We start from the raw sequence: 25,179 nt of genomic DNA, 5'->3' as shown, positions 1-25,179 counted from the left end.
ACAATAGACAGTTTAGAGATTTGGTATTGATAATGTATATTAGTCTGAAAGGAATTGATTGTTAGATAGTAATTTGGTAGATACTTCACGCATTTCAGGATGTGAACATTTGATCAATAAAGTTGACATTGTTATGTACTTTTAAGTCTTTTTTCTATATATGATAAGTACATAAAGGCAATGTGTTCTGAGGAAACCAACTAATAACATCACCAGAGTCTCTTAGATAGACTCCAGAAGGTAAACAAAACCAGGGTTGCCCAAAGACCACCTGCAGATGATTGAGGCTGAAATGAACGCTATGGGAATCACCTAGAGAGATCTGGCCTGGGCGCAACAACAAATGCTTCTGTCGGAGAGATTCCTACTTTCCATGGTAACTCCAATCAAATTCTTGTCACAAACAGTTACATTTTCTCAGACTTAAGAACTGTTTCAAGTTTTGTGGCACTAGGTCCAGGAAAAGAAAGCAAAAGCCTGAGAAGAGTGGAAAAGGCTAGTCCTTGCCAATGTGACATTAGGTGCAACAAGGACTAGGTAGCTTTAAGCACATAATAGGCAACATCAGTTATGAAAGCTTGCCATCCTACTATGACACATTATTATGAATTCTGAGTTATCACACCAATCTCACATCTACTTAAGCAGTGATGGATCCAGAAGAAGGGTATTGGGCTTGGTAGGTTGGCCCCCTTTAGTTGGAACATAATAGCCTCGAACCCTCCTTGCTATACAATTCTTTGATCCAAATGAAGAATCTAGTCCTATTAAAATTGAAATAAATCACATAAACTCCATTCTATCATTGTTTTTATTACGGGCTGGACATTAATGTCTTTATATAATCCCTCTCTAACAATGCAACATAAATGGCCAGCCCATGGTAAAACAATGATAAAATTGAGTTTTTGTGATTTATTTCTCAAGTAACTTATTTAGGATTGTGGAATAATTCTGATAGCTGAAACACAATGGGTACAAAAATCAGGCATAGATTTATAGGGGGAACCCAGCATACACTATCCCAACAAAATTTGGAAAGAAAAAATTAGTTTTGCACGAAATCTATATTTTTCACTAACTTTGGTGTTTAGCTTTGCTCTGCCTTTAATTCTGACCTGATATCCTCATTCTGTTCTTGTAAACAGCTAAAATGGGTTACGACTAAATAAGCCAAGTACTAAACTTGACTTGTTTTGATCTGAAGCAAACTTTTCTGACTTCATGCAAGATTGTCTTTTTCAGGTACTACTACTGCCAGCTCATTACAAGTTGTTTTTTTTTTTCCATCTAACACTGTCATTTCAAACTGCCTGCTGCTAAAAACAAAACCTATGTTCGATCTCTGAATTCTTCAGTCATACAAACTCCCCAGAAACTAGGCTTACTGACGCTACTAATACCTAGAAATCAATCTTTATTGAATATCCACCCATAAAATAAGCAATATAGAATCATTCAAGCATTAACACTGACATTTCAAGAAGGTTGACTCTAATTGTTTTGAAGAAAATTTAAAAAAATTAGATTTAATGAAGCACTATGGGGCATTAGAATCATCAGTGCTAGATTAAACTTTATTCAACCATTAAGAATCCTGCACAACAAAAAAAGTACTACATTTTTTACCTATTATAGTAAATGATTAGCCAATTATTAAAACCAACAAAATTATGAGAACAGCAAAATTGAAATCTTATATATAAACCTTTAATCACAGATAGTCGCAGGTTATATTAAGAGTTCTGTTTAGACATATTCATGTAAAAAGTGTCTAATTTAGACAGGTTGTCAGGTAAATAAAGGTTCAGTTTAGACAGGTTTTCAGGTAAATAAAGGTTCAGTTTAGACAGGTTGTCAGGTAAATAAAGGTTCAGTTTAGACAGGTTGTCAGGTATACGCTTACCCTACTGATGCACCTGGTCCATGCTCCCAGTTTTTAGTGATGTCTGAGTTGATCATTTCCTCATTTTCTATGTATGTGTTATTTCAGTTATTTCATATTCTATGTTGTATGTGTCTGTTTTCCTTGTTTAGTCTTTATCATTGGATTATATTCTTCTGATTTCCACTAAAATCTTGGCTCCCTTGATTACTCTTTGATAGTTTATGCACATGTACTTACAGCAAGTAACATAGTCAACTTCAGAGAATAGAGTATATGCAAGGCTAATTAAGGAGGTAGACCAAGGATAATGGACACAATCTTGAAATCAGTGATATGTTTGACATAAATTCAATTTCATCAAAGCATATCAATCTCTCATTTGAAACAGAATGAAATAAATCCAAGTTATTTTGATGCTTTCATGAGATTCATGTATATATGCAGAATACAAGCATTTCAATGATTTGTAAGAGTTGTGTCCCTTACCATAGGTCTACCTCTTTAAGATTTAATTCAGACAAAATTGTTAGCTTAAGAGATGTTCAGTTTAAACAGGGCACCAGTTCATCAAAAGACTTGAGGGTTTGTTTAGTTAACACAGGTTTCCAGTTTACAAAGCTTTTAAAAGTCATTGAAACTTATATATAAAGAGCTTTCAGAAAATGTTTTGTTCAGACTCTGGTTTATACAGGGTTTGGTTTAGACAGTTTTAACTGTCAAAGGTTTTATAGAATGTTTCTTGAAAAGTGACCCTGAATCCATAAGCTCTCATATCATAAAGCTAGTAACACAGACAATATTAATCTAGAAATTCAGTTGACCATTATGAGTTGATTATCTGTTCAGTAATTAGACAGCTTTAGGTTACAGACCACCAATTGCATCATCAATTTGGGACGTATGCAAAAAAGTCCTACGCCAAGGTACAAAGTAGTCCCTTTAGCATGCCATTATAAAAAAAGTTGCAATATTTTTAAATGGATAAATTTTAAAAAAAAAAGGAATTTTATTCTGATAATTTTTAGCCCAAAGTATGCTGCCTCAAACGTAAATAAACTAATTTGGTGGAACTATAAATAAAGATGGTCTAAATAAAGAATTTTTAGGATTTCCAAGGCTATTTTTGGGGTAGATGAGTTCCGAGTGTCAGTGCTGCACTGCAAGGTAGTAAACCCCTAGTGAAATTTTGAGTGACATAGCCGTACATGTGTATGCTTCAGGTGTATATGGTTTTGGTTAGGTTAAACTTAAGGTAAACTACTGAGGATCCCCAGAAAATGAGCAAATTGACGTGGAGAGTAATGGGAATCTGAATTGGTGCTTCATGATTGAAAACAAAATGAGTAAAAAATATCAAAAATAAAAATATGAGAAATCTGATTTGTCCAATGAATTTGAGAAAAGCCTATAATACATGTAATAATAATTGGTTGAATAAAATTTTACTTTTGTATCAATTTTCAGATAAACAATATCTGGGTTTTTCATAGGAGGATAAAATTTAAGGTTTATATATATATAAAAAAAAGCTTTAACAGATCAAAATCAGCAAATTTTGAACATTGTTCAATTTCAATGAAAACTGATTTTTAGAGTGAACATGGGATTCTTAATTCAATGGCGGGTTCAGAATTTGATTGAATCTGACCATTTGTTACTTTTGGTGACTTTTGAGTTTGCTTGTAAACACGATACAGTTATGTTCTGGGAATTGAATTGATCTTCATTAAATTAAAAGACAATCACTAGATGAGATGTCTGAAGTATGTTGAATGATTAACATGGAGAATTAAAATTTTAAAATTTCTATTTTTTCATAGGTATTCTAATCCAAGTTTGATAGGAAGTCAAAATCTTTTTGTTAATTGCCTAATTGTCTACACAAAGCAGTTCATCAGATGTAACTGTCATTAAATAGCGAGAAGACCAACTCTATTTTCTGAAGTTAGCCATGTAACATGCTGTACATACATGTACATGTATTATCAAAGAGTAATCAAGGGAAATCAAAAGAATATAACCCAATGATAAAGACTAGACGAGGGAAAACAGACAAACACAACAAATAATATGAAATAACTAAAATAACACAAAGGAAAATAGGAAATAAGCAACTCAGACACTACTAAAAACTGGGAGCATGGATCATGTGCATCTGAGTAGGGTAGGCGTCCTTTGATTTTCTAGAAACACCCACCAAGTTGCTCATAAACTTTTCATTAAACATACACCATTGTTTAAACTAAAATTATTTTTCAATTCTGTCCTTTATAATAAGTACATATATATTCCCATACTCTATAGTATTAAAAATCTATTACAGATCAAAGATTTCAATCATGTTCTGACTATATCCATTCAAAAATTCATATCAAAGAAAATCTAATTTCTTTGTACATTAACATTCTAAGAGTATGTTACTTTCAAAGAACAAATTTTTTTTTCTATTAAACATCTTTCAATCCTTTGAGAACAAAACATGTCATGCAGATCAATATTATTGAATTGGCACTTCATTTAAGAATAATCTTGCTCATAATGTAATATAATACAAGCATCAACTACAAATTCTGATAAATCTAGCTTAACTGTACATAAATCATAAACACTTGACAAAATCTGCTAATTCCTTACAAGTACGGTACTTGTGGAAGGTATCTCCATTAAAACTAAAAATGTAACCGTTGTTATTTCACCAATTCAAAATGTTCAATGCCAATCTAGCCTAAAAAGCTGATCAGGAAAAGGCCAGCCTTTTATTAAAAAGCCAGACACAAAATCAAATTCCAAACTTTAATCTGGAAATTGACAGAAAAAACTTTCGGATAGAATTGACAAAGAAGTAGGGTATTAAGGAAAGAAACCATGTAAATAAACAATTTCAGAGTAAATTAAAAGCTGGTGAAGCCCTAGTATGGAGACTAATTACAGTTACTAATTCTATCGCCGCCATAAGAGGCCAACACAATATTATATACAATGCAGCATAGGGTGTTTTATCGGAGACTGATCAGCCATATAAAATGGCCTATAATTCAATAATCTTTTCTGATCATTGACTAATTAAAACACTCCCCGAACACCTTTAACACTGTCTTTCATTAGTCGCTTTTAATACTGTGATAAACTAATTTTGATGTAGTTTGCAATTCATTACTACCAACAGGAACGGAAACGGAAAAGGATTTCAACTGGAAACCAGTACAAGAATACTGTCGTCTGCTCACGGTACTGGTTAGTACTAAACACACACTCAGTGCTTCATCATGCTAAAGCCATGTAAAGAGCCATTCACAAATCAGAACATGTTTGAAAGTCAAAATATAATTAATAACTAATAAGATTATAGAAAGCTTGAGAAGTCAAAAGCAGCCATGGCTACAATTTCCTGATTTCCATTTTGAAAAAAAATGAACATAATGCTTGCTTTTCAACACTAATAAGAGGAGACAATATTATTCAAAGCCTTTTGTTATGCAAATATAATAGCGCTTGTATACTATTAATTAATCCTGTTAGCCAGCGATATATTTAATGATACAATCTCGGTGACGTTATGGATTGCTTTGTTATAATTGTTTATTTTAGCAATTGATTGTCCTATTTTTCCTTCTACTGAAACATCTAACAAAATTATGACCAAATGATAAACAATGGACTATCCTGGATTCTATTCTCATAGTCATGTTTTAGTATGCAAAACTTGATGTTTGGTTTTATTAAGCAATTTGGTATTAAAAAAAAGGAACCAGATGAATTCTACAATATATATGTCATAGTTTTATCACATCAGAAGATCCAAATACAACCTACATTTAAAGATTTGGGACAGATAAAAACATGGAAGTTGCATGTGTTTGTTGTACTATGTTTCCCCAAACTTGTACAGAAGTTAATATTGGACAGTCATAATTGCTGAAAACCTATGCCCTATCTGTGTGCAGCCACGTACAATGTACTAAATTTGAAACAAATTTGTCCTTTGGGATCTGAGACAGTTGTAATGAAATTGGTATGGACCAAAGGATGGACAGCGTGATTCCAATATACGACCCACTCATTGGCCAGGGATATAACTTCAATATCTTTAACTTGTTTGTAAGGGAGAAAACCTAAGCTTTGTAATTTGATTTTCTTTTTTTAGGGGGGAGGGGGACTTTTTATATTGGACTTGTTTCCATTCCTATCAATAAACCCATTAAGACCAAACTCTCTGACTAATTTTGTTCCCTCCACATCCTGCCTTTTTAATTTAATTTTTTCCTGGTTCCCAGGATGTAGAAATTCTTTGAAAGGAAGCTACAATCATATACATGTACATGTATTAAAGTTGTTAAATCTCGTCATCGAAAATTTTACATCTTAGGTTCCAAGTGAGTACTGGAGGCAAGCTGATTTGCAGATATGTTAAATTCATATAACATTATAAAACATGTAACAATGATTGATTGATAGATTGTTGGTGTTTAACGCCCAAGCAGCAATATCTCAGTTATATCCAGGCGTAGCAATGAACAGTCATACCAAAGATAATGGTGTTGGAATGTACAAAATTTTCTTAAAAGAAGTTTCAAAGTAAACATAAATCAAAAGCATGGAACAGACTGACAGACACATGCAGCATTGAGAAATTGTACAAATGGAAATAACTAATTGACCTAATTTTGCTTGTACGGTGAAAAAAGTCACGTACAACACTATGTCTTCATCTCATAGCCATCAAATCTAAAACTTCATTTCCTAGAGCAGCAGCAAGGTCAATACCTTGTACAATGCCACGCAAGGACTAACAATGACCCTAAAATGGAACAGACTAGTCCATCATAGAGTTGTCTATGAAGAAAACATGTCCTACAAGACAAAAGATGACTAGACAAAATTAATTCAATTTTCCAGTAGACCCTTGAGGCTAAAATCCATTACGCAAGTTGTTGACAACAGGAATATGTTATATTCTAAGACAATTGTCTTTCTATTATTAGACAAGAGACAATAAAAATCATTGCAGAGTCTTTTTCAATAGCAATGGACATCATAAACAGCCTTATTATTAGGTACATAAGAACCAATGGTTTTGATAGTTCTGAATATTCTGTGCTATTTAAACAACTCATATTGTTCCATGAACAGACATGATGAAACAGGTAGGGCAACAAAGTAAGTTGGGCATTAGTGAAACATTACGTTATACTTCACCATTTAACGGTTAAAAAAAAAAGAGGGGTGGCAAAATGACTATCTCATATAGGAGATTTTAACATAAAAGCACATTTTTTATGTAAAAATTCAATTATTCAGTATTTTTCACATACAACATACATAATTTTAACCAAAGACCTCCCACAAATCTTACATTCTAATGTGGGAGATTCTTAATTTTTTCATTAATTTTATGGGAATCTCCCCCTCTCCCCTTATGTGGGAAGGTTAACGGGTATGAAATTTTATGTCAGTAGTAAACATACTGATATTAGTACTGAAAACACTCCTACAACAATCAGTAAAATTGCTATCAGTGAGATACACACAATAAATCCTTTTCTTTTTCTTTTTTTTTTTCAAGATTTAATTTTCAGAGTGGGATTATATAGTCTGCTAAGTCAGGTACAACTATTGATCAGAAACTGTTGAGTATACAACAATAAAGGTCTATTTCTATGAAATATTCCGAGTTTACTAAGCCTGTACTTTCATGAAAAAGCATGAAGCAAAATGAAGCATTACCATACAGGCATGATCTGTCAAAAATTATCTAGGTTTTTAATGTATTTTATTCTGTTGTCTATATTGTGTATGTAGATTGTCTCTTCTGTTACCTGTTTTTGCATTTCGTTCATGCATTTGAATTTTAATGTTTCCAAATTGTTTTATTTTGATGCTTCTGTGTTTCTTCAATATCTGCATACATGTGAACCTATCATTTCTATCAGAATGTGAACCTGTCTACAGTTCTACTGTGGGAACAGAAAATCTACTACTTTCTGAACTGTCATTATTATCAAGAAAACCCCAAAATCCTAAGAAAGTGAAGAAATATAGTCAACGGAGGTGGTGCTTATAGTTTAGAAAACTTATGATATTCAAATCAAGAAAAAGTTAGATAATCTTATTCCAGAATATTAAATATTAATATTAATATATAAAAAGGAAACAAACTTTATATATGATGTTTTCCATAAACTTATCACATAATTTACTTTTTACACTGCAAGAAAAAAAAACGCCAATAAAAACCTCCAGTTTTCAAACTAAACCTCCAGCTGAAAAATGACAAATCTCCAGTTTTGAAGGAATGACTTAATCACATGTATGTATCTGTAAGTGTTATGTAAAAGTCTGAAAAACTCTTGAGTTTATGAAAAACAGGAGGATGGATGGAGAAGGCAATATCTCACACCAAAGCCTGACTTTAGGCCAGTTTACGATAGAAGCATAAACAAAGTCTTTACCACATTTGACCTTTAATAGGGTATGGATGTACCCAATTGTTCAACATTTATTTAATCATTTTACATCATAAATATTATTTATTATCAGTTGATACAATCCTTTGTTCAATTTTATTTGGTTAAAATCAGGCTATCAATTCAAACATTAAAAATTAATAACATTAATTAATCAAAGACTGACAGTAAAGCCATTAAATAGCAAGTGGTATGATTAGGCCACATGAAATTGATTTGTAAATTCTCATCCCAATCCCAAATTTATACTTTTTTTTCCAGCAGTTTAAATTTTTAGAAATTGTTCATGTCTCCTTTTATGTAATGACTATTTACTTCTGTCATTACATAGTTTGAAATAATGACAAAAATGTGGTGTATGTAACCAAAAAAAAAAAACTTTAAATGTGTTTAATTATTCAATCCATGTATAATTATAGTATGTATTTTGCAATAAATTTATTTATAAAAAAAATAAAAGGAAAAAATCCAAATCCTTCCACCTGCCTAATTATTTAAGTACCTGGTGGATGAAAACCTACAAATTAACTTGATGTGGCCTTAGCATAGGACACTTAAGAATTGAAGACCATATAATATATTGGTGAGGTGTTTATGGATAAAACAAGAAACTCTTAATTTTTCAAATTCGGGTGAAATCTGCTTTGCAGGTCACATTATTTAAGCATATATACAGCAGGTCATTCATTGTTCATCATTTAGACGACAGTTTTATATAACATTTATACTGCAACTGTTCTATTAGAGCAGTCAAAATGCATTTATGGTATATTTACAAGTGATATATGGTCACAGACTGAATATTGTTTTGAAGTTGCCAGGATGTCGTCTGCTTCAAAAAAAAAAAAAAAAAATCTCGCTTCAAGCATCATTAAGTTGCAGTATAATGATAATAACAGTGCAAAGACTTTACGAAAACTTTGATATATGAATTCAGCTCAAACCGGTGAAAATGCTCAGCACCGCCTCACATTTTCTTGTGGTTCTAAGCCTCATCTGTATATCAGTTTTATGTCAAGTTAGTGCAATATTATTGTCTTTTTATACAAGAGAAAAAATTGAAATTATAGTTAAAAAAATTACTTATGGAAAATAAGTTACTCAATAGATATAAAGAATCACAGGTAAAAAATATGAGATTTTTCTTTGTATGGAATTCTTTGATACAATACCACCTTGCTTCAAATTGAGTTGAATGTTTCAGGTGAAAATCCTTTAAATTGGATTATTTCCCATTGGAGTCCTCTGACAATATTAATATTCCGTCAAGCATATTTAAATACGATGCACAACCTTCCTATCAAATTTCATCAAAATCCATTTGATTGATTGATGAGGAGTTGCACTAGCAAGTTTAAGTTATGAGAACAGACAAATGACAGACAGACAGATGGAACAATACCTATATACCTGAGTAACCCCAAATTTCCTCTGCAAAGAGGGTATGATAAATAATATTTTTCCCAAATAATCCAGGTGATAATGCTCAAAACAGATCTTTTTTCTTGAATGTCAAAGTCAGGTAACTGAGAATTGTGAACAAGGCAGGTGATTTAAACTTGCACAATAACTATCATTTGAAGTTTCCTTTAAATCTAAGCATATTCTGTTTACCATGTAGAATGTCTGCCTCTGATAACAGTGTAAATTGTTTGAGAGAATTTATTTTTGTCTTTGTCTTTGTACACAATTTAAACTGTATAGTAAAAAATATCTGAAATTTGCATAAATAAAGGAACCTGCATAACCTATCCTAAATTATGTTAAAACAGCGAAGCTTTGGATGGCTAGGTCGTGCTAAGAATACAAAATGAGAGAACACAAAAGATAGCTTTGAATTAGATACAACCAGGAAAAAGGAAGCCAGGAAAACTTGGAACCACCTGGAGGGGAACCATCAAAACAGATTCAAGAGCTTTATTACATCTGGAGACAAGCTCAGCACCTGGCAAACAACAGAGAGAAGTGGTGGAAGCTTTTTGGTGCCTTATGTCCCTTTACATTAATTCAAATCTATTTTCAACCTTGGTAACCTGTACACCTGTTTAAAGAGGTAGACCAAGGGTAAGGGACACAACTCTAACAAATCACTGGAACGTTTGAATTCAACATTTTGCATCAATCTCATGTAAGCATCACAGTAACTTGGACTGGTTTCATGAAAGCTTGATATGGTGAAATTTAGCATGATACAAACACATCCCTGATTTCAAGAGTTATGTCCCTTACCCTAGGTCTACCTCCTTAAACCGAACAAAGGAGTTGGTTTGATAAGGGTAAAATTTGGCCTCAAAATCAAAGTTTACCAGAAGAAAATTTAATGATGTTTCTCAAACTCTTTAATGTGTTTTATAATTGATTCCATTGGTTTATGATAATCATATATGCCCTTCAAACTTGGCTGAAATTGGGAAAATCTGTTAAAAGGGCTGGAAAACACAAGAATTTGTGCAATTTTTCATTCTTTAAACAATGGCTGCATGCATGTTCATTCTCATGCTTCATTTATTTTGTGTATAATTGTCAGTTACAACTCATGTGAAAATATCTTGAGTGAATAAAAGTGTGGCCACTTCTGTTCCACTCAAAAACCATCTTAAAAATTATATTAAAAAGTTACATAAATTCAAACTGTATTCAGTGTTTACGACCATTTTACTATACTACAACTACCAAGAAATCAGCTTTAATCAAATTTTTAAAAATGCACAAATTATGAGACCAAAAGGGGTCCTAACCGAACTTTCTTCTTCTAAAGACTGAAAGAGGTTCGGTTTCGACAGGTTTCACAGTATATGATAAATATGTAATTTATTATGACATTCACAGCAATACATCTTACTACTTTCATTAGAAAAAAATAAAAAGGTCAAATTATAGCAAAAAAAAAAAAAAACAATCATCTTCACTGGAGATTACAGTTAGTCAAAATTCAAGGATTTTATTTCATAAATGTCACACATGCACCTGAAATAAGTGATTTATCAGTATCAGAATTAGGACCATACTGTTATTAACATGGATATTAGCATTTCCTGGAGATAAATAACACCATTCTTCATCTAATTACTGACATAATGAACTAACACAGAGTTATTTACTACCCCAAATAAGGAAATATACCGACAGGGTTCCTCATATTTACACAATAAACTTCAGGAAAAGTAAATTACACCAACAAATTCTTCTTACTTAACAGGAAACATTAAAAATCATATGTATAAGATATGCGCTTTGCTTTGTGATGAAAAATTACACAAATTTCATTCCAAACAGAAGAATAATCAAGGAAACATAAGTTATAGCGGTAATCAAAAGAATGTAATCCATTATATAACAGGAAGAAAAAAATGTAATATATACATTATTTACATAGGCAGATCCAAGAGGGACCCCCCTCTCCCTTGTGTTTGAAAATTTTGGTTGAATATATAGATAAAGCGGAAAACAACTGGAACTGGAGACACATTGCACACAAACACATACACCCACCCACACCAACATCCACACCCAAGGAACATACCCACACCCACAAACACACACATACACTATATGCAAGTTTGTGGAATCCATGATTTTTTCCCGAATTTTTGGATCCACCCCTGATATATAGATTAATGTGCAATAAATTAAGTTCTGTTCCAAGTTTTGTTTTAAATTTACAGAGAAACTAAATAACTAGGTGCTATAAACAACACAAATCCATATTTTATTGATTAATTTTATTTACTGATGCCATTGCTGTTAATATATAAGAGTTTTGACACAAATAAAATTAGAAAGCTGTTGTCACCTGAGTGTTTCAAAAGTGTATCATGGGACACATGTTTTTTCTCATACACAGTACAGGCAAAATAAAATCACATGCATTTAACCTAAATTTCACATGATTTTCACCTGAGCTGAGCAAATAAGACTTATGACAGAACTGACATAAAATTTACATGAATGAAACCTTCATGTGAACTTTTCACAAGTTGTTAATGAACAAGTGAAGCTTTCACATGAACAATATTTGCCTGTGTAAACCAATCATATTCAACTTTTTAATGTTTTTATTTGACTGAAAAATTTGCATTAAAGACCTATTTTATAGTCCCGACTTTGACTTCGTTTTTAAAATTTTTAGCAAAGGGATGTAACCTTCCAACCTGACAGACTGGTTTACTGTCCAATTGGAGCAATGGTCAGCAGTAGACTTCAAATTCAAATATTTGACTTATCAAAGCCTAGTAAGTACTTGGTTACTCTTGAATAATTAATTTCAAACCATTTAGATACTTATTGAAGTGTTAATAGTTTAAGTTTCAAAGAAAAATGTTTACTGTTCTTCTTTTCCCCAATGAGACCACCAACCAGGTTGTCAGGTGTTGGTGGGTTAAGTCCCTTTGAAAAACTTTCTAATATGGCATGCATGCCATAAATATAAAAAACGACTATTAGAAGTTGAAATTCAATCAATAAATAAATGATAAAATAAATTAAAATATTTCACATATGTACAAGATTGCAACATCAAACCATATTTTAAACTGTACTGTTAGTGAAATGCAAAAATAAAACAAAAATAACAGGTGGATCCTTAAAAGGGGGAGGGGGCTAAATTACATCATGGGAAACCACTTGAGTGGTCCCTGTTATAAGGCCAGTATGCAGCAGTTTGTTTATTTTCAATTTTGAATTCTCTAGACATGTATGGCACAACAAATACTTTCTCCCCTGAAATGAACTACTACATTTCTGCAAAATTAGTTGAATAGTTATATATTTAATCTACATTATATCTTAAATTTATCCTACATCCTCCCTAGATAGATTTTTGATCGATGCTTTAAAGGTCCCTTACAGAAGTTATCCATGCAGAAAACATTGATAGCATTTTGACATTTATTTTCTAAAAAATGGTTTCAAAAACCCTGAAATTAATGGGCTGTACTTTAGCCTGGGAACTTTACCAGCTCTCTTCTGACAATAAACTTGCAAAAATCAATCATTTACTCAGGGTTAACTGAAAAGTAGTCAATATATGGATAAAATGATAAAATGATAAAAAAAAGTCATAATTTAATATTGATAAATTATCATTGTTCATTTTAGCAATACTGGTTATTGATGGTAACAGAGACAAACAGATCCCTTCCACAGATAAGATATTAATTATATGAAGTGTGACGTGGATGATACTCCGCCTGAACTTCCGAAATGTTTGTTTTACCAATTATGTCATTCCATCACCAACAAATAAAAAATTCAACAAAACCAGTAGATCCAACACGAGTCGGAACACGGAAATAGTTTCAATACTTTAATTCAAAGTATTATCTATCACAAAATTCTAATAAATGCGTAGGTTTTTGCCTCTATATGGGCAGATTACTGCTACGATCAAAGACTAACGAAGTGGACTGTGAAATAACCGTATCTCAGCAGGCATTTACTGCTGTTTGTCTGATCTTATCTATGCTGCAACAAAAATTGAAGGCATTGATTTTTCACTACCACAGATATCTTTTAAATGTCTCTCACCTTGCATTACTCTGAATTATACAATTTATTGGAAACTGCCATGTCATAATCAAACTAGCCATAGAAACATTTGATTCAAAATAGGTAACAAAAAATTAAATTTAAAAAACAGATGATAGAACACGTTAATCATATTTGATCAATTAAACAATTACATGAAATTTATGACATTTCTAATCTGAAGAAAATTTCAAAAGCAGACGTCTTGTATGAAGCTTGAAATCTATATTATTTGTTAGTTTTTTTTTTTGTTTTTTTTTTAATTTATTACATTTTAATTTGTGAGAGAGAAACTGAAATTCTTACAATGCATATGTTTCCCAGTCCAGACAGGGAGACATCTCTCTTTGAACTTCTAAAACAACTTTTCCATGTAAAAATGTCAACTATAAATAGAATGAAGTAAACCAGAATTTACTCAGACCAAAAGCCCTTGCAAATCTACTTAAGGAATTTTTCTGATTTAAAAAAAAGTTATAATGATCAAGAATCTACAATTGTAGTACAAATGTATTTCATATATTTCTTTTACTTTTCACGGTGAGCGGATAAGTGTGACTGAAAGTACTAGCAAATATTCTTATTACAGCAAAAATATAGCAACAAAACATTCACATTTGATAAAACTAACAAAAAAGTAGATATAAATACCTACATGTACAAAATAACCTTAGTTATTATCCACTTAACCTTATGACCACCAGCCCCCTCCCCCCCCCTTCTAAAAAAATTAAAAATAGAATCTCCACAAGAACTCAAGTATAGTGAAGCCATTCTATAAAATTTGTTCTATTTAGACAGGTGTTTGCTTTACAAAGGTTTAAAATAAACTTTCCTTTTAATCAGGGCTTGGTTTGGACAGGTTGCACTATATCTGTATCTATTATGACTTTTTTTAAGTAGCACTCCAGTTAAGAATCATGCAAAATGTGATTCATGGTTGGAAAGCCTACATATTTTTATTTTTCATATTTTCTTTAAAATGTTAAAGTAAACAGAGATAAAAATGTGGCTTTTCATATAATCCTTGTTCTTAGGAAATAAAAATAGATACAATGTACTGTAGAAATCAAGATTAAGGGAGATAACTCTGTAAATAACACTGAAATACTATAGAAACTGCTGGATTTTCAATGTGGATTTATAATCTCATATGAGCAGACAGACTGGGATGAATAATTATACATTTCATCATATAGATCTATAAAGCAACTTAATAACAAAAATAAAAAATATGTAGCCTTTCATGGGGTGTATCCCATATTACAGAAGTTGCATGATTCTTACAAAGACTACTACACTAAACCTATCCACTAAAATAGTTTGAGTTTAACTGATATGTTACACACAAAAGAGATTCCTTAAGTTGCAACATAACTCACTCACAATATCTGCCTTACATTGATGAATGTTTTTTTTTTTTAAAATAGGTCATGAACTTGTACAATAAAAACTATTTTTTAAACATAAAACAGTAAGTTTAAAAATATTGAAGGATAAAGTTGTGATCAATTTTACTCTACTGAATGTTTAAATAAATTGAACACTTAATCAAGTTACACTATCAAGACTCCTTGTTAAATGACAGTAAGGAGATTTACATCCTTCACCTAGTCCAATGGAAAAGAAATTGCAATAGGGAAAACAAAACAATTTTGAGGTTTTCTGACGCAGTCCGTATAGTTTTGCTTTTCACCCTTTGACCATAAGGACGCTGTTCTATAAAAACACAAGTCCCCTGATTGCAATTCTGTTTCCCAATTGCTTAAATACTGATAACTTAGTGGCGTTTGAAAAAAATGCACCAAAAATTGAAATTGCGTGCCATGTGTTATTTTCTTGAATGAAATGTAGAAACTTAAAAGTAAAAAGAACAAAATTTTATCGTGTCGGCTGTCTTTTTTTTTTCAAGATAGTACCAGTACTTGTTTTTGAATAATGTGAAGTTTGAAAATTAAAATACAAGTATGTTCATTCAGTGAATAGTATCCATTTAAGTATATGAAACTAATTTTAAAATCCTACACAAACTACCGTAGAAACCTGAGTCAATATCTAAGGTATACAGATGCTGACCTGTTTAAAGTAGCCATATTCTATTAAAATGATTGGCAAAATCCTGAACTTTCTGTGATTGTAAAAATGTAATTTAAGGTCAAAACTGGGAGAAACTAATGAACATTCTACAAACACCTCTGCAGATGGAGTATCAACAACTTCCTATACATACAGGGGTATGATACATGAAGGATCAAAATCATTCTGTCAGATATGATGAAGGAAATTTGGAAGTGATTATTAGAACTTCAAAAAAAGGGGGAGTGTTCTAGGAAGTCTTGCATAGTACTATTGGTCCAGACATCCTTCTAGGTATATGATCTCACATAAACTTTACATTGCTTCCCCTACTACAGTGCTCGCCTTTAGCCACTATCGTGAAGCCCGGGGCTAGTAAAAATTGATTCGGGCTAGTGAAATGATGTGTACTTTCTTGTTTCAGGCTAGTTGAATCCTTTTCAGTCCTCTGATATTAGGGCTACTCATTGAAAATTTAGAAGGAAAGGACTGATACTATATATTGTATTACCTCATACAAGCATGACTAAGTATTTTTCATTTCAGATGGTGAAAATACTCAACATCCTGGACAGGTAACATGATCAGATTCAGGAAGTAATTTTTTAGTCTGCAGAAAAATATTGGCACTTTTATGACATTTTAATATAATTATCATTCAGAATCAGATACACAACACCTATCAAGTCTTTAGAGTTTAAAGACCAATGCTCAAAGTAGACCTTTACAACAACTTCAGTTTTTTACCGTTGGCAGTGCTAGACTATGGTGCATTTGAGTCATAAGTATCCTGCTGATCTTTATTATATAACTGCACACCAGAACTCTGACCAGAATTAAAATACCAAAAACAATGAACCATAAAAACAATGCAAATCAAAGTCAAGTTATAGAAAACAAAATCACAATGCTGAAAGAATAGCATGTACAACATTGTATAATTTGAATGGAAATTGTTTGATTTGTATCATATCATGAGGAATTCTTGGTACAAACATAGAAACCTATGAATAAATTTGCATAAATTAACAGGTAATTGAACTCACCTGCATCTCTAATGAATGACAGCTCAAATATCAGAAGAAACCAGTGGTACAACAGCACCTCTAAAAAAGAACACAAAAAATTATGCAGACTGAGATTATTAGAACCATGTTGTTAGAACCACGATTTTTATGATTGATAGTGACTTAGAGCCTTTTTGTAATTTTTCTTCTGTTTGCAAGTCCAAGACTGTTCAAGATTATAGCTGTAGCATTTATACTCCTGAAGAGTCTGTTCATCTATACTCTTGGCAGTTGAATTATAGTATTAAACAAGCTCATCGGAGCTCAAAAGTTGCAATTGGATAATTATTGGTTTCGTAATGAGTGAAAATTGAATATGGGAAAACATCACAAAAAAAGAGCCCCAGCGCGTTTGTTATGATGTTGAAATTAAATAAAACAAGTTTATATTTTGTGATATTCAGCTTTCAAGAATTATAAATTATTTTCTCTATGATTTCTTTGGAAGATTTTGGCCAGACAATTAGCATCTGTCATGGCAGAAATTTTGGCCAGACATTCGGCATCTGTCATGGCGGAAACTAAAGCAACCATTCATCTATGACATCATCAATGGTGTCAGGAGAACATAATGTCGCTTTGGATCAATCAGGTTTTATAGAAAATGATGCACAATCATACAACAACCAATTGCAATGGTACATTTTTCATACTTTGTATCACATCATCCATGGTGTGATATCATAAATATCTAGCCTTAAGTAGTAGAAGTATCTAAGAAGTAGATAAAAAAACCAAATCAGAGACCAAAATCATAGAGAGACAAGACTTCAATAAATCTAATGGGTAGATAAATCGAAAATGACTCTTTTTTTAAGTGTAATTTTACTGACTTTCAAAGATCATCTCAAAGAGAATACAACCATTTTAGGGTTAATTCAATCTTTCAGCTTTTGTATCTCCAAGTTAGGTATAATGTCTTGACCAAATTCTTGGTCTATAGTTAAATCATCCCAGTCAGCTTTATGGCCCAAATAAACTTAAAATGCACCCATAAAAAGCCTTTTAAGAGTCTTCTTACAGATTTTATGGCTGAGCTAATGCTTGTTAGGGTAATAACAGTCTACACGAGAAACCTGACCATTACAAACTATAGGAAGATTGAGCTGCGGCTAGCGTCAATGGACGTATCCAATAAAGCAACATTCGTTAGTTTAGGTAAAGGATTAGCAATAAAGTTACTTTTTATTTAACTGTATACTGGTAGTAGAAAAGAAATTGAAAGGAAGTGCGAATGACATTGACCCAAAAGACATGGGTCAGTTTGTAAGTAGATCAAATTCATAATAGCACTTGATGAACCACCTTAAAGAATGAGTATTTTGAAAAAAAAAATATGATGTATTCAGTATAAAAGAATGATGTAAACCCTATTATGTGTTGAAGACTAGATGGTACCTTTTTTTTTTGGTCTTTCAGGTATATTTCACCTAGTTTTGCAGCTTGGCTAAACACAAGAGAATTATCAATATTTACCCCCTTCCCTTTTCCACCCAACCAAAAACATAAAAAATAAATTAAAAGGCATAGAGTAGAAAATAGTTGTTTTCATTGGGTACATATCATTGTTTTATTAAATGCTGCATTAAACTTACCCCCGACAAAAAACTTACCAATGTTACCAATGAAAACAGTTGCTCTGATGAATTTCTGGAAATCAAAACTTCAGGACCAAATGAAAGTTCGACTAAAGACAAAACTGAATTACCACAAATAAAAGAGTATTTACAGAAGCTGATATTTCTGTACTAAGGCAATATTAGTACAGTTTCATGAGTTTATTTGTTGACAAATGTAATGTAACAATATGTGAAGATAAATGTATAGAGAACATAGTCTTAGTTCTTAGTTTGTCCCTTGTAGCTATTTTCATTACATTAACAATAGTAATAAACCATTCTCTCAATTAAAGAAGGGTCAAGTTGTCATGAAATTTGTTCAATATGTACATATAACATTTTATTGAAAATAAAATGATTTATGTGGCCAAATTCCCCCCTTTTTGACCTCACTCTGTTATCTAATGTAACCCCATCTCACCAGCTGCATTTAATTTATGCAAACCAATGCAGATCATCCAAATTTACACAATATGCATACTGACCCATATTGCCCCTCTTTTTTAATCAAGTTGCTACATGCTGCTACATTTTCAAATTTCATGTTAAAACTTGAGTGAAATCTCAGCTCTTAGACCTATCAAGAATAGAAAGTCATCTAAACTGAGTAATTAAACATATTGTCAGACATTATTGACTGAACGTTCAAATCGGAGTTATTGCACTATTATCGAGTTCCAAAGTCGGACATTAAAAAGCTACGGCCAACGTCCAAGTCAGCATTATTACTGTATCGATCACTAATTAACTAAAATTAATGATAATCATTAGCTCACAAATTATGAATGAACAAACTTTATAACATTATATTTCCTTGTTTATTCTATATATGTGTATTGATTCAGATTTATATGGTAATACAAGTTGACATTGATGGTCACTTACGGTCAATTTTGGACGCAGATGACAAATAGTCCTGCCAATATGTAGCGGTCTCTATCGTGGAACTTAAGAATTCTATAGACAGTGACAAAATTGTTTACCCATGGGACAAGACCTTTCTGTGGATATCCTCAGCATGCACAAGTAAATTATAGACTGTTTCGATCAGATCTTTTTAACTAGCCTGTTTTGTTTGTCATAGCAGTTAAAGCAGGTGTTTTGATAGGTGTCAACGCAGAGAAAAGTCTTACCTGTTAACCCTCCCACATTAAGGGGGGGAGACTCCCACAAAATCAATGACACAAATTTAGAATCTCTTACATAAAAATGCAAGATTTGTTGGCATATTTCTGTAAAAAATACTTTATTTTCTGTGAACATTACTGCATAATTGAATTTTTACATTAAAAAATTGCCTTTGCTTTAACATCTCCAACAGAAGACAGTGTCAATGTGGGAATTCTCCCACATGACCTCTCCCAATGATTAACAAGTATGGAATAGTACAAATAATGAATAATGAATATGCAGGCTCACAAAAGGATAACCACACTCCACCTGAATTCAGAAAATTAATCTAAAACCTTTTAATACCAATACATACTCCACCTGAATTCAGAAAATTAATCTAAAACCTTTTAATACCAATACATACAAAATATTTCAAATGGATTTCCTAACTTTCACCTTTGCCCGAGTTTGTATGAAATTCATAGGAAATCAATACTTTAACTGAATTTAATGTGATCTTTTCACATTATCCATATCATAGATTTTCACATGAAAATCATACACATTTCATATTGTTCATGTGAATTTCATATGAAGATCAATTCATATGAATTTCACATGAACTTAATATGAAGCTAGATTCTCATCCATTTCACACGAAACAATATTTGCATGTGTAAATGAATAACTTTTGAAGAATTCATTATAATTTGAAAATTATCTTCATCAGGTAAATGTACTTTTGAAAAGGGAAGGTGAAAAAAAAAATCAATTTTACTAGTGATTATTGAAAATCACAGACTGAAATCATTTTTGTAACATTTCATCATGCAAAACTTTTTATTATGAAATCAAATAAAACATGATATGCATTGATCATGCAAGGGATTCCATTAGTTACGTAAAGCTTTCTCCAGAAATATTTGCTTTCCAATACAACAAGAATCAGTGAATTGAAAAATGCCACCAGCCATGCATCATATCTAAGATTTATGGATATATGATTCTGTATCAAGGTTTAAGATCAAATTTCTATAGATGACTCAAGATTTAAAAAAAAAAAAACTAACTCGAGAGTACATAAGATGGACTAAAGACTAAAGTTAGAGTTTGTTTTTGGCTGTAAACTGAAGAATAAATTTCTGCCATGACAGATATTCGTCAAACTAGTTTATGGTTTACCTCGTATTCACAAATCCAAGCTTTCCTAACTCATACCACAAGTGGGTCCAAAGGTTGGTAGGGGAAGGGGGTTCTTGTGCTTGAAAATTTTGGAGCAGATCCCTTCTTAGGCCAATCAATGGCCTATTCCCCCTTTTTGGATTTTCTTTCATGGGCCATTTCATATATTGTTAAGGAGGTAGACCTAGGGTAAGGGATGTAACTCTTGAAATCCGTGATATGTTTGTATCACATTCAATTTCATCAAAGTCTATCAAACTTTCATTTGAAACAGAATGAAATCAGTCCAAGTTACTTTGATGCTTACATGAGATTGATTTAAAATCCTGAATACAAATGTTCCAATGATTTGTAGGAGTTGTGTCCCTTACCCTAGGTCTACCCCCTTAACTAAACAATTAAGTCCAGTCAATGATCTATCACAGGATATGCACATTCCTTTCGTTATGATTACTTAGAATAAGGGAATGCAATTAAATACCTACTAGTCACATACATATGTATATATAATGATTCTACATAACATGAGCAAATCAGCAACTCTGACTATAGTGGACACTATGGTGTACACTACAGTCACTGCCATCATAATTTCCACTATTCCTCAAGGTATTTTTAATGTGTAAGATACTAAGTTCATATTTCCTTATCAATTGTCTAGTTAACTATCTGAGACATTTCATTAGGTAATGGTTATCTAATCAAAGGAAGACATGCAACATTATTCCCTGAAGTTAACTATTTTACTCGCTGTAAAACATCTTAGAAACCAAAGGAAAAGTAGGTTCACGTATACTCATTCCTCAAAGTCACATAATATTGATTAATAAGGGGATGCAGCCTTAAACATCAGCACAGTCATTATCCCCTTAATCGCAGCATAAATAAATGGAGAAGAACAATGGAGTGATTCTATCGGTTATATATAGTTAGCAAATAATTTACTGAAAAGCTTAACTTCCATGTAGGTTTCAAATGGAAGCTGTAAAATGTTGATGATTAAGTAAGAAAGCTATAGAAAATCAAATTAATTTATTATTACCCAGGTTTAATGCAGCTGAAAATTAATGTTTAAATTCAATCATGTACTTTAAAAGCCAAAAAAATACTACTGGAGCTTTCGACTGCCATGGTTCTATTTCTGACTTGTCTCCTTGAGTATATATGTCGGTTAAGCAATTTTTTTTCTTGAATATACTTTTGTACTTTTGGCTTTTGGAAGAGTACTATATTGTGCACAATCATAGGTAATAAACAATGCCTATGAATATAGCCAAAAATAGAGATATTCCTGACAGTACTCCTCTTAATCCCACCCTCTTTTTTTGACAGCAGAACTGATAACAATTAAATATATAACTTGAATTTAAAACTGTACAAAAACTGTATTTTCAGGTAGAAAACGATGGTTTTGCTTTTATTCAGACAATACATACTATGTCAAGGTCAAAACATTATAATATCATTATTTGATTTTTCCAGTCTCAGAAGTCAGAAGATGAGTAAGTAGGTAGGAATAAAATTATATTTTAAGGACAGACATCAAATTCCTCTTATAATCATCAAAAATGCTAATGGTACTATTGATCTTTTAAAAATCCAGGGGAGAAAATTAAAAAAAAACAAAAAATATAAGAAAAACAAAAAATGGATAAAAGACAGAACTGGCCAGTTTGCCCAAAACAGGAAGCAGAACAGTGACGGACCTGAAATCACATACCACCATATGGGACCCCATACTGAAGTTATGTACCACATATCTAATAACTGTGATTTACAGCAGCTGACAAAAATGTTACCAAAATATTTTTCCCATCCAAACTGGTCAAAAATATTTTGAGTAAAGCCTTTTCTATTAGTAGGCAGGGTAACAGGAAATAAATTATGTTTTTATTAAGGCAGAAAAAAAATAATCCAAAATTTCATGATATAAAACTATAAGTTGAGAAGTTTGTTTTATAGCCATCCTAACTTTTTCAATTTTTGTAATTATTCATTTCAGATATTAATAAGTTGCATTTTATTATTTTTATTCCAACAGAAATACACATGGGGACTTCATCTTGAATTTTTCTGTCATAATTTGACATAATGAATTAAACTGTAAAAATTATGGGTCACAATCATAGAAATAATTTGTTTTTTAAATTAAAGTTTAAAACAATGTTGTCAAATTTAATGAATATTAGAAAGAAACAATAAGATTGAAACAACTAAAATGGAAAATCCAATATTTTTAATTATTGTACCTGAATTTGACATGGTGAATATTATCCAACTTTGCTCAGAAATGATTCCATAGAAAAAGTTCATATTTCCAAAAATATAATTATGCAGTTACTGTTTTCTTGGGTAATAATTTGCATTTTTTATCAAAACATCATAAGTAAGTGAGTTTTAACTTGACATGGGTGGTTTTCTTTTTGTTAGAATGTTGAATTTCAGATTAAGACCACCCATGTGAATGGGTACCCTTAGTACAATACTATTAAATTAACTGAGTGAAAATCGTAAAAAAAAAGTTCCAATAAATATGTCCTTTCTACCAAATTTAAATCATGCAAAATACAGCACAAACAGACAAGTAAACAAGAAGATGGACACAAGGATCATTAATTAAACACACACTAATATAACCTGGCAGCCCGGGTAATATTTTCGTTCCACAAGTTTCTCTCAAATATAATCCCGGGTTACCAGTGACGTCTTCTGTCTTTTGATTGGCTGAGTGGATATGACGTTATCTTATTTATTTTATAGCTTCTAATATTCAAATTTTTAAAAGCAACATTTAAATACTTCTTTCAAATTACTTAGATTACCTTTCGATACAAATGCACAATAAATAAGTTAATTTAGATAATTTATCTTGGTTTTTACTTTATTTCATAAGTGGCAATTTACTCATATATTGTGCATATCCGTTGCTGGTGACCTGAGTCTATATTTGGTGATCCTAGGGTCATTGATGATATTGATCAGGGAACCAGATTAACACTAATATACTGTACCTAACAATAAAGCAGTAAAAATCTGAAAAATATCCATTAACAAATGGTGCATTTCTAATGACATTGAGTATATTATTATTGCCTGTTTAATGCTACTGAGTATATATTAATAACTGAAGTATATATCATGGCAATCTTTAAAAAACATTTATTCCATTAGAATAAAACAATTTACCATATTTAAAACCATGGAAAGCTAAAATAACTTAATCATGTCCGCCATTTGTCTCCGTTGACGCGGGGGATGATTATTCCAGAATCTATCAGACATATCTGTTTTTAACATATGGGAAGACATCAATTTAATATATTCGTGTTCATTGCGATGAATTGAAATGCACAAATATACTAATCAAGATGAATTTTTTGTCATTTCTATTAAAACAGCCAGACAGAATATCTTACTTAAATACATAAGAACATTCAGTGCTATACTAAAAATTTATGAGCAATTATTACTTTGACAATCTAGCATATCAAAAATCTGCCAGATAGTGTGAGTTTGTAAAAAGACCAGTTTGTGCCTTCCCTATCATAAAAATTGTTTTTTAGTAAGGCCAAGAAAAGATATATGTCTGTTTAAGGTAACACTGGATGAAAAAACAGGGTTGGTAGGTATATAAAATTTGCAAGTAATAGCATATGTAATAGGGTAGGTAGGGTAACAATAAACACATTTTTTTGTCTCGGCCCTATGTATAAAATCACTTTATTTTTCAAAATTATTTTATGTAGAGACTTATCATATGGGAGGACACTTGACTTTAATATTGTTCAGCTAAAAAATGGTAGTTTAGTGGCATTTCATTAAAAAATACCAATAAAATTTGCAAGTAATAGCGTAAGAAATAGGGAAGTAGGGTAACCATATACACAGTTTTTTGTCTCTGCCCTAACAGAAATAAATGCCCTAAATCAGTAAACTTTTTATACTTATTTTATGCAAAAGGAGAAATAAAAACTCAATAGTAGAAATGAAAACAGAAAACAGTAGAAATGAAAACTGACAACAGCAGAAATGACAACAGAAAACAGTAGAAATGAAAACTGACAACAGTAGCAATGAAAACAGAAAACAGTAGAAATGAAAACAGACAACAGTAGAAATGAAAACAGAGAACAGTAGAAATGAAAACAAAAAACTGTAGAAATGAAAACTGTCAACAGCAGAAATGACAACTGAAAACTGTAGAAATAAAAAATGACAACAGTAGAAATGAAAACAGAAAACAA

The 25,179-nt window shown here is 31.6% G+C and overlaps 1 protein-coding gene across 4 annotated transcripts in view; it reads right to left on the bottom strand.

Moving 5' to 3' along the window:
• Positions 1-25,179, bottom strand: part of LOC148617017 (protein turtle homolog A-like) — a 133,831-nt gene that overhangs the window by 63,205 nt on the left and 45,447 nt on the right. For all 4 annotated transcript variants that reach the window (XM_088584273.1, XM_088584272.1, XM_088584275.1 and 1 more), the window contains exon 2: positions 17,001-17,060. In XM_088584273.1, the coding sequence (XP_088440399.1) occupies positions 17,001-17,060 (60 nt within the window). The remainder of the gene's footprint in view (positions 1-17,000; positions 17,061-25,179) is intronic.

Source organism: Perna viridis, chromosome 5, assembly GCF_037379345.1.
Source record: "Perna viridis isolate PV_CMFRI_1.1 ecotype Kerala chromosome 5, ASM3737934v1, whole genome shotgun sequence".
NCBI classification, from domain to species: domain Eukaryota; kingdom Metazoa; phylum Mollusca; class Bivalvia; order Mytilida; family Mytilidae; genus Perna; species Perna viridis.
The sequence above is the reverse complement of the archived record's forward strand: the minus strand, read 5'-3'. Positions and strand labels throughout refer to the sequence as shown.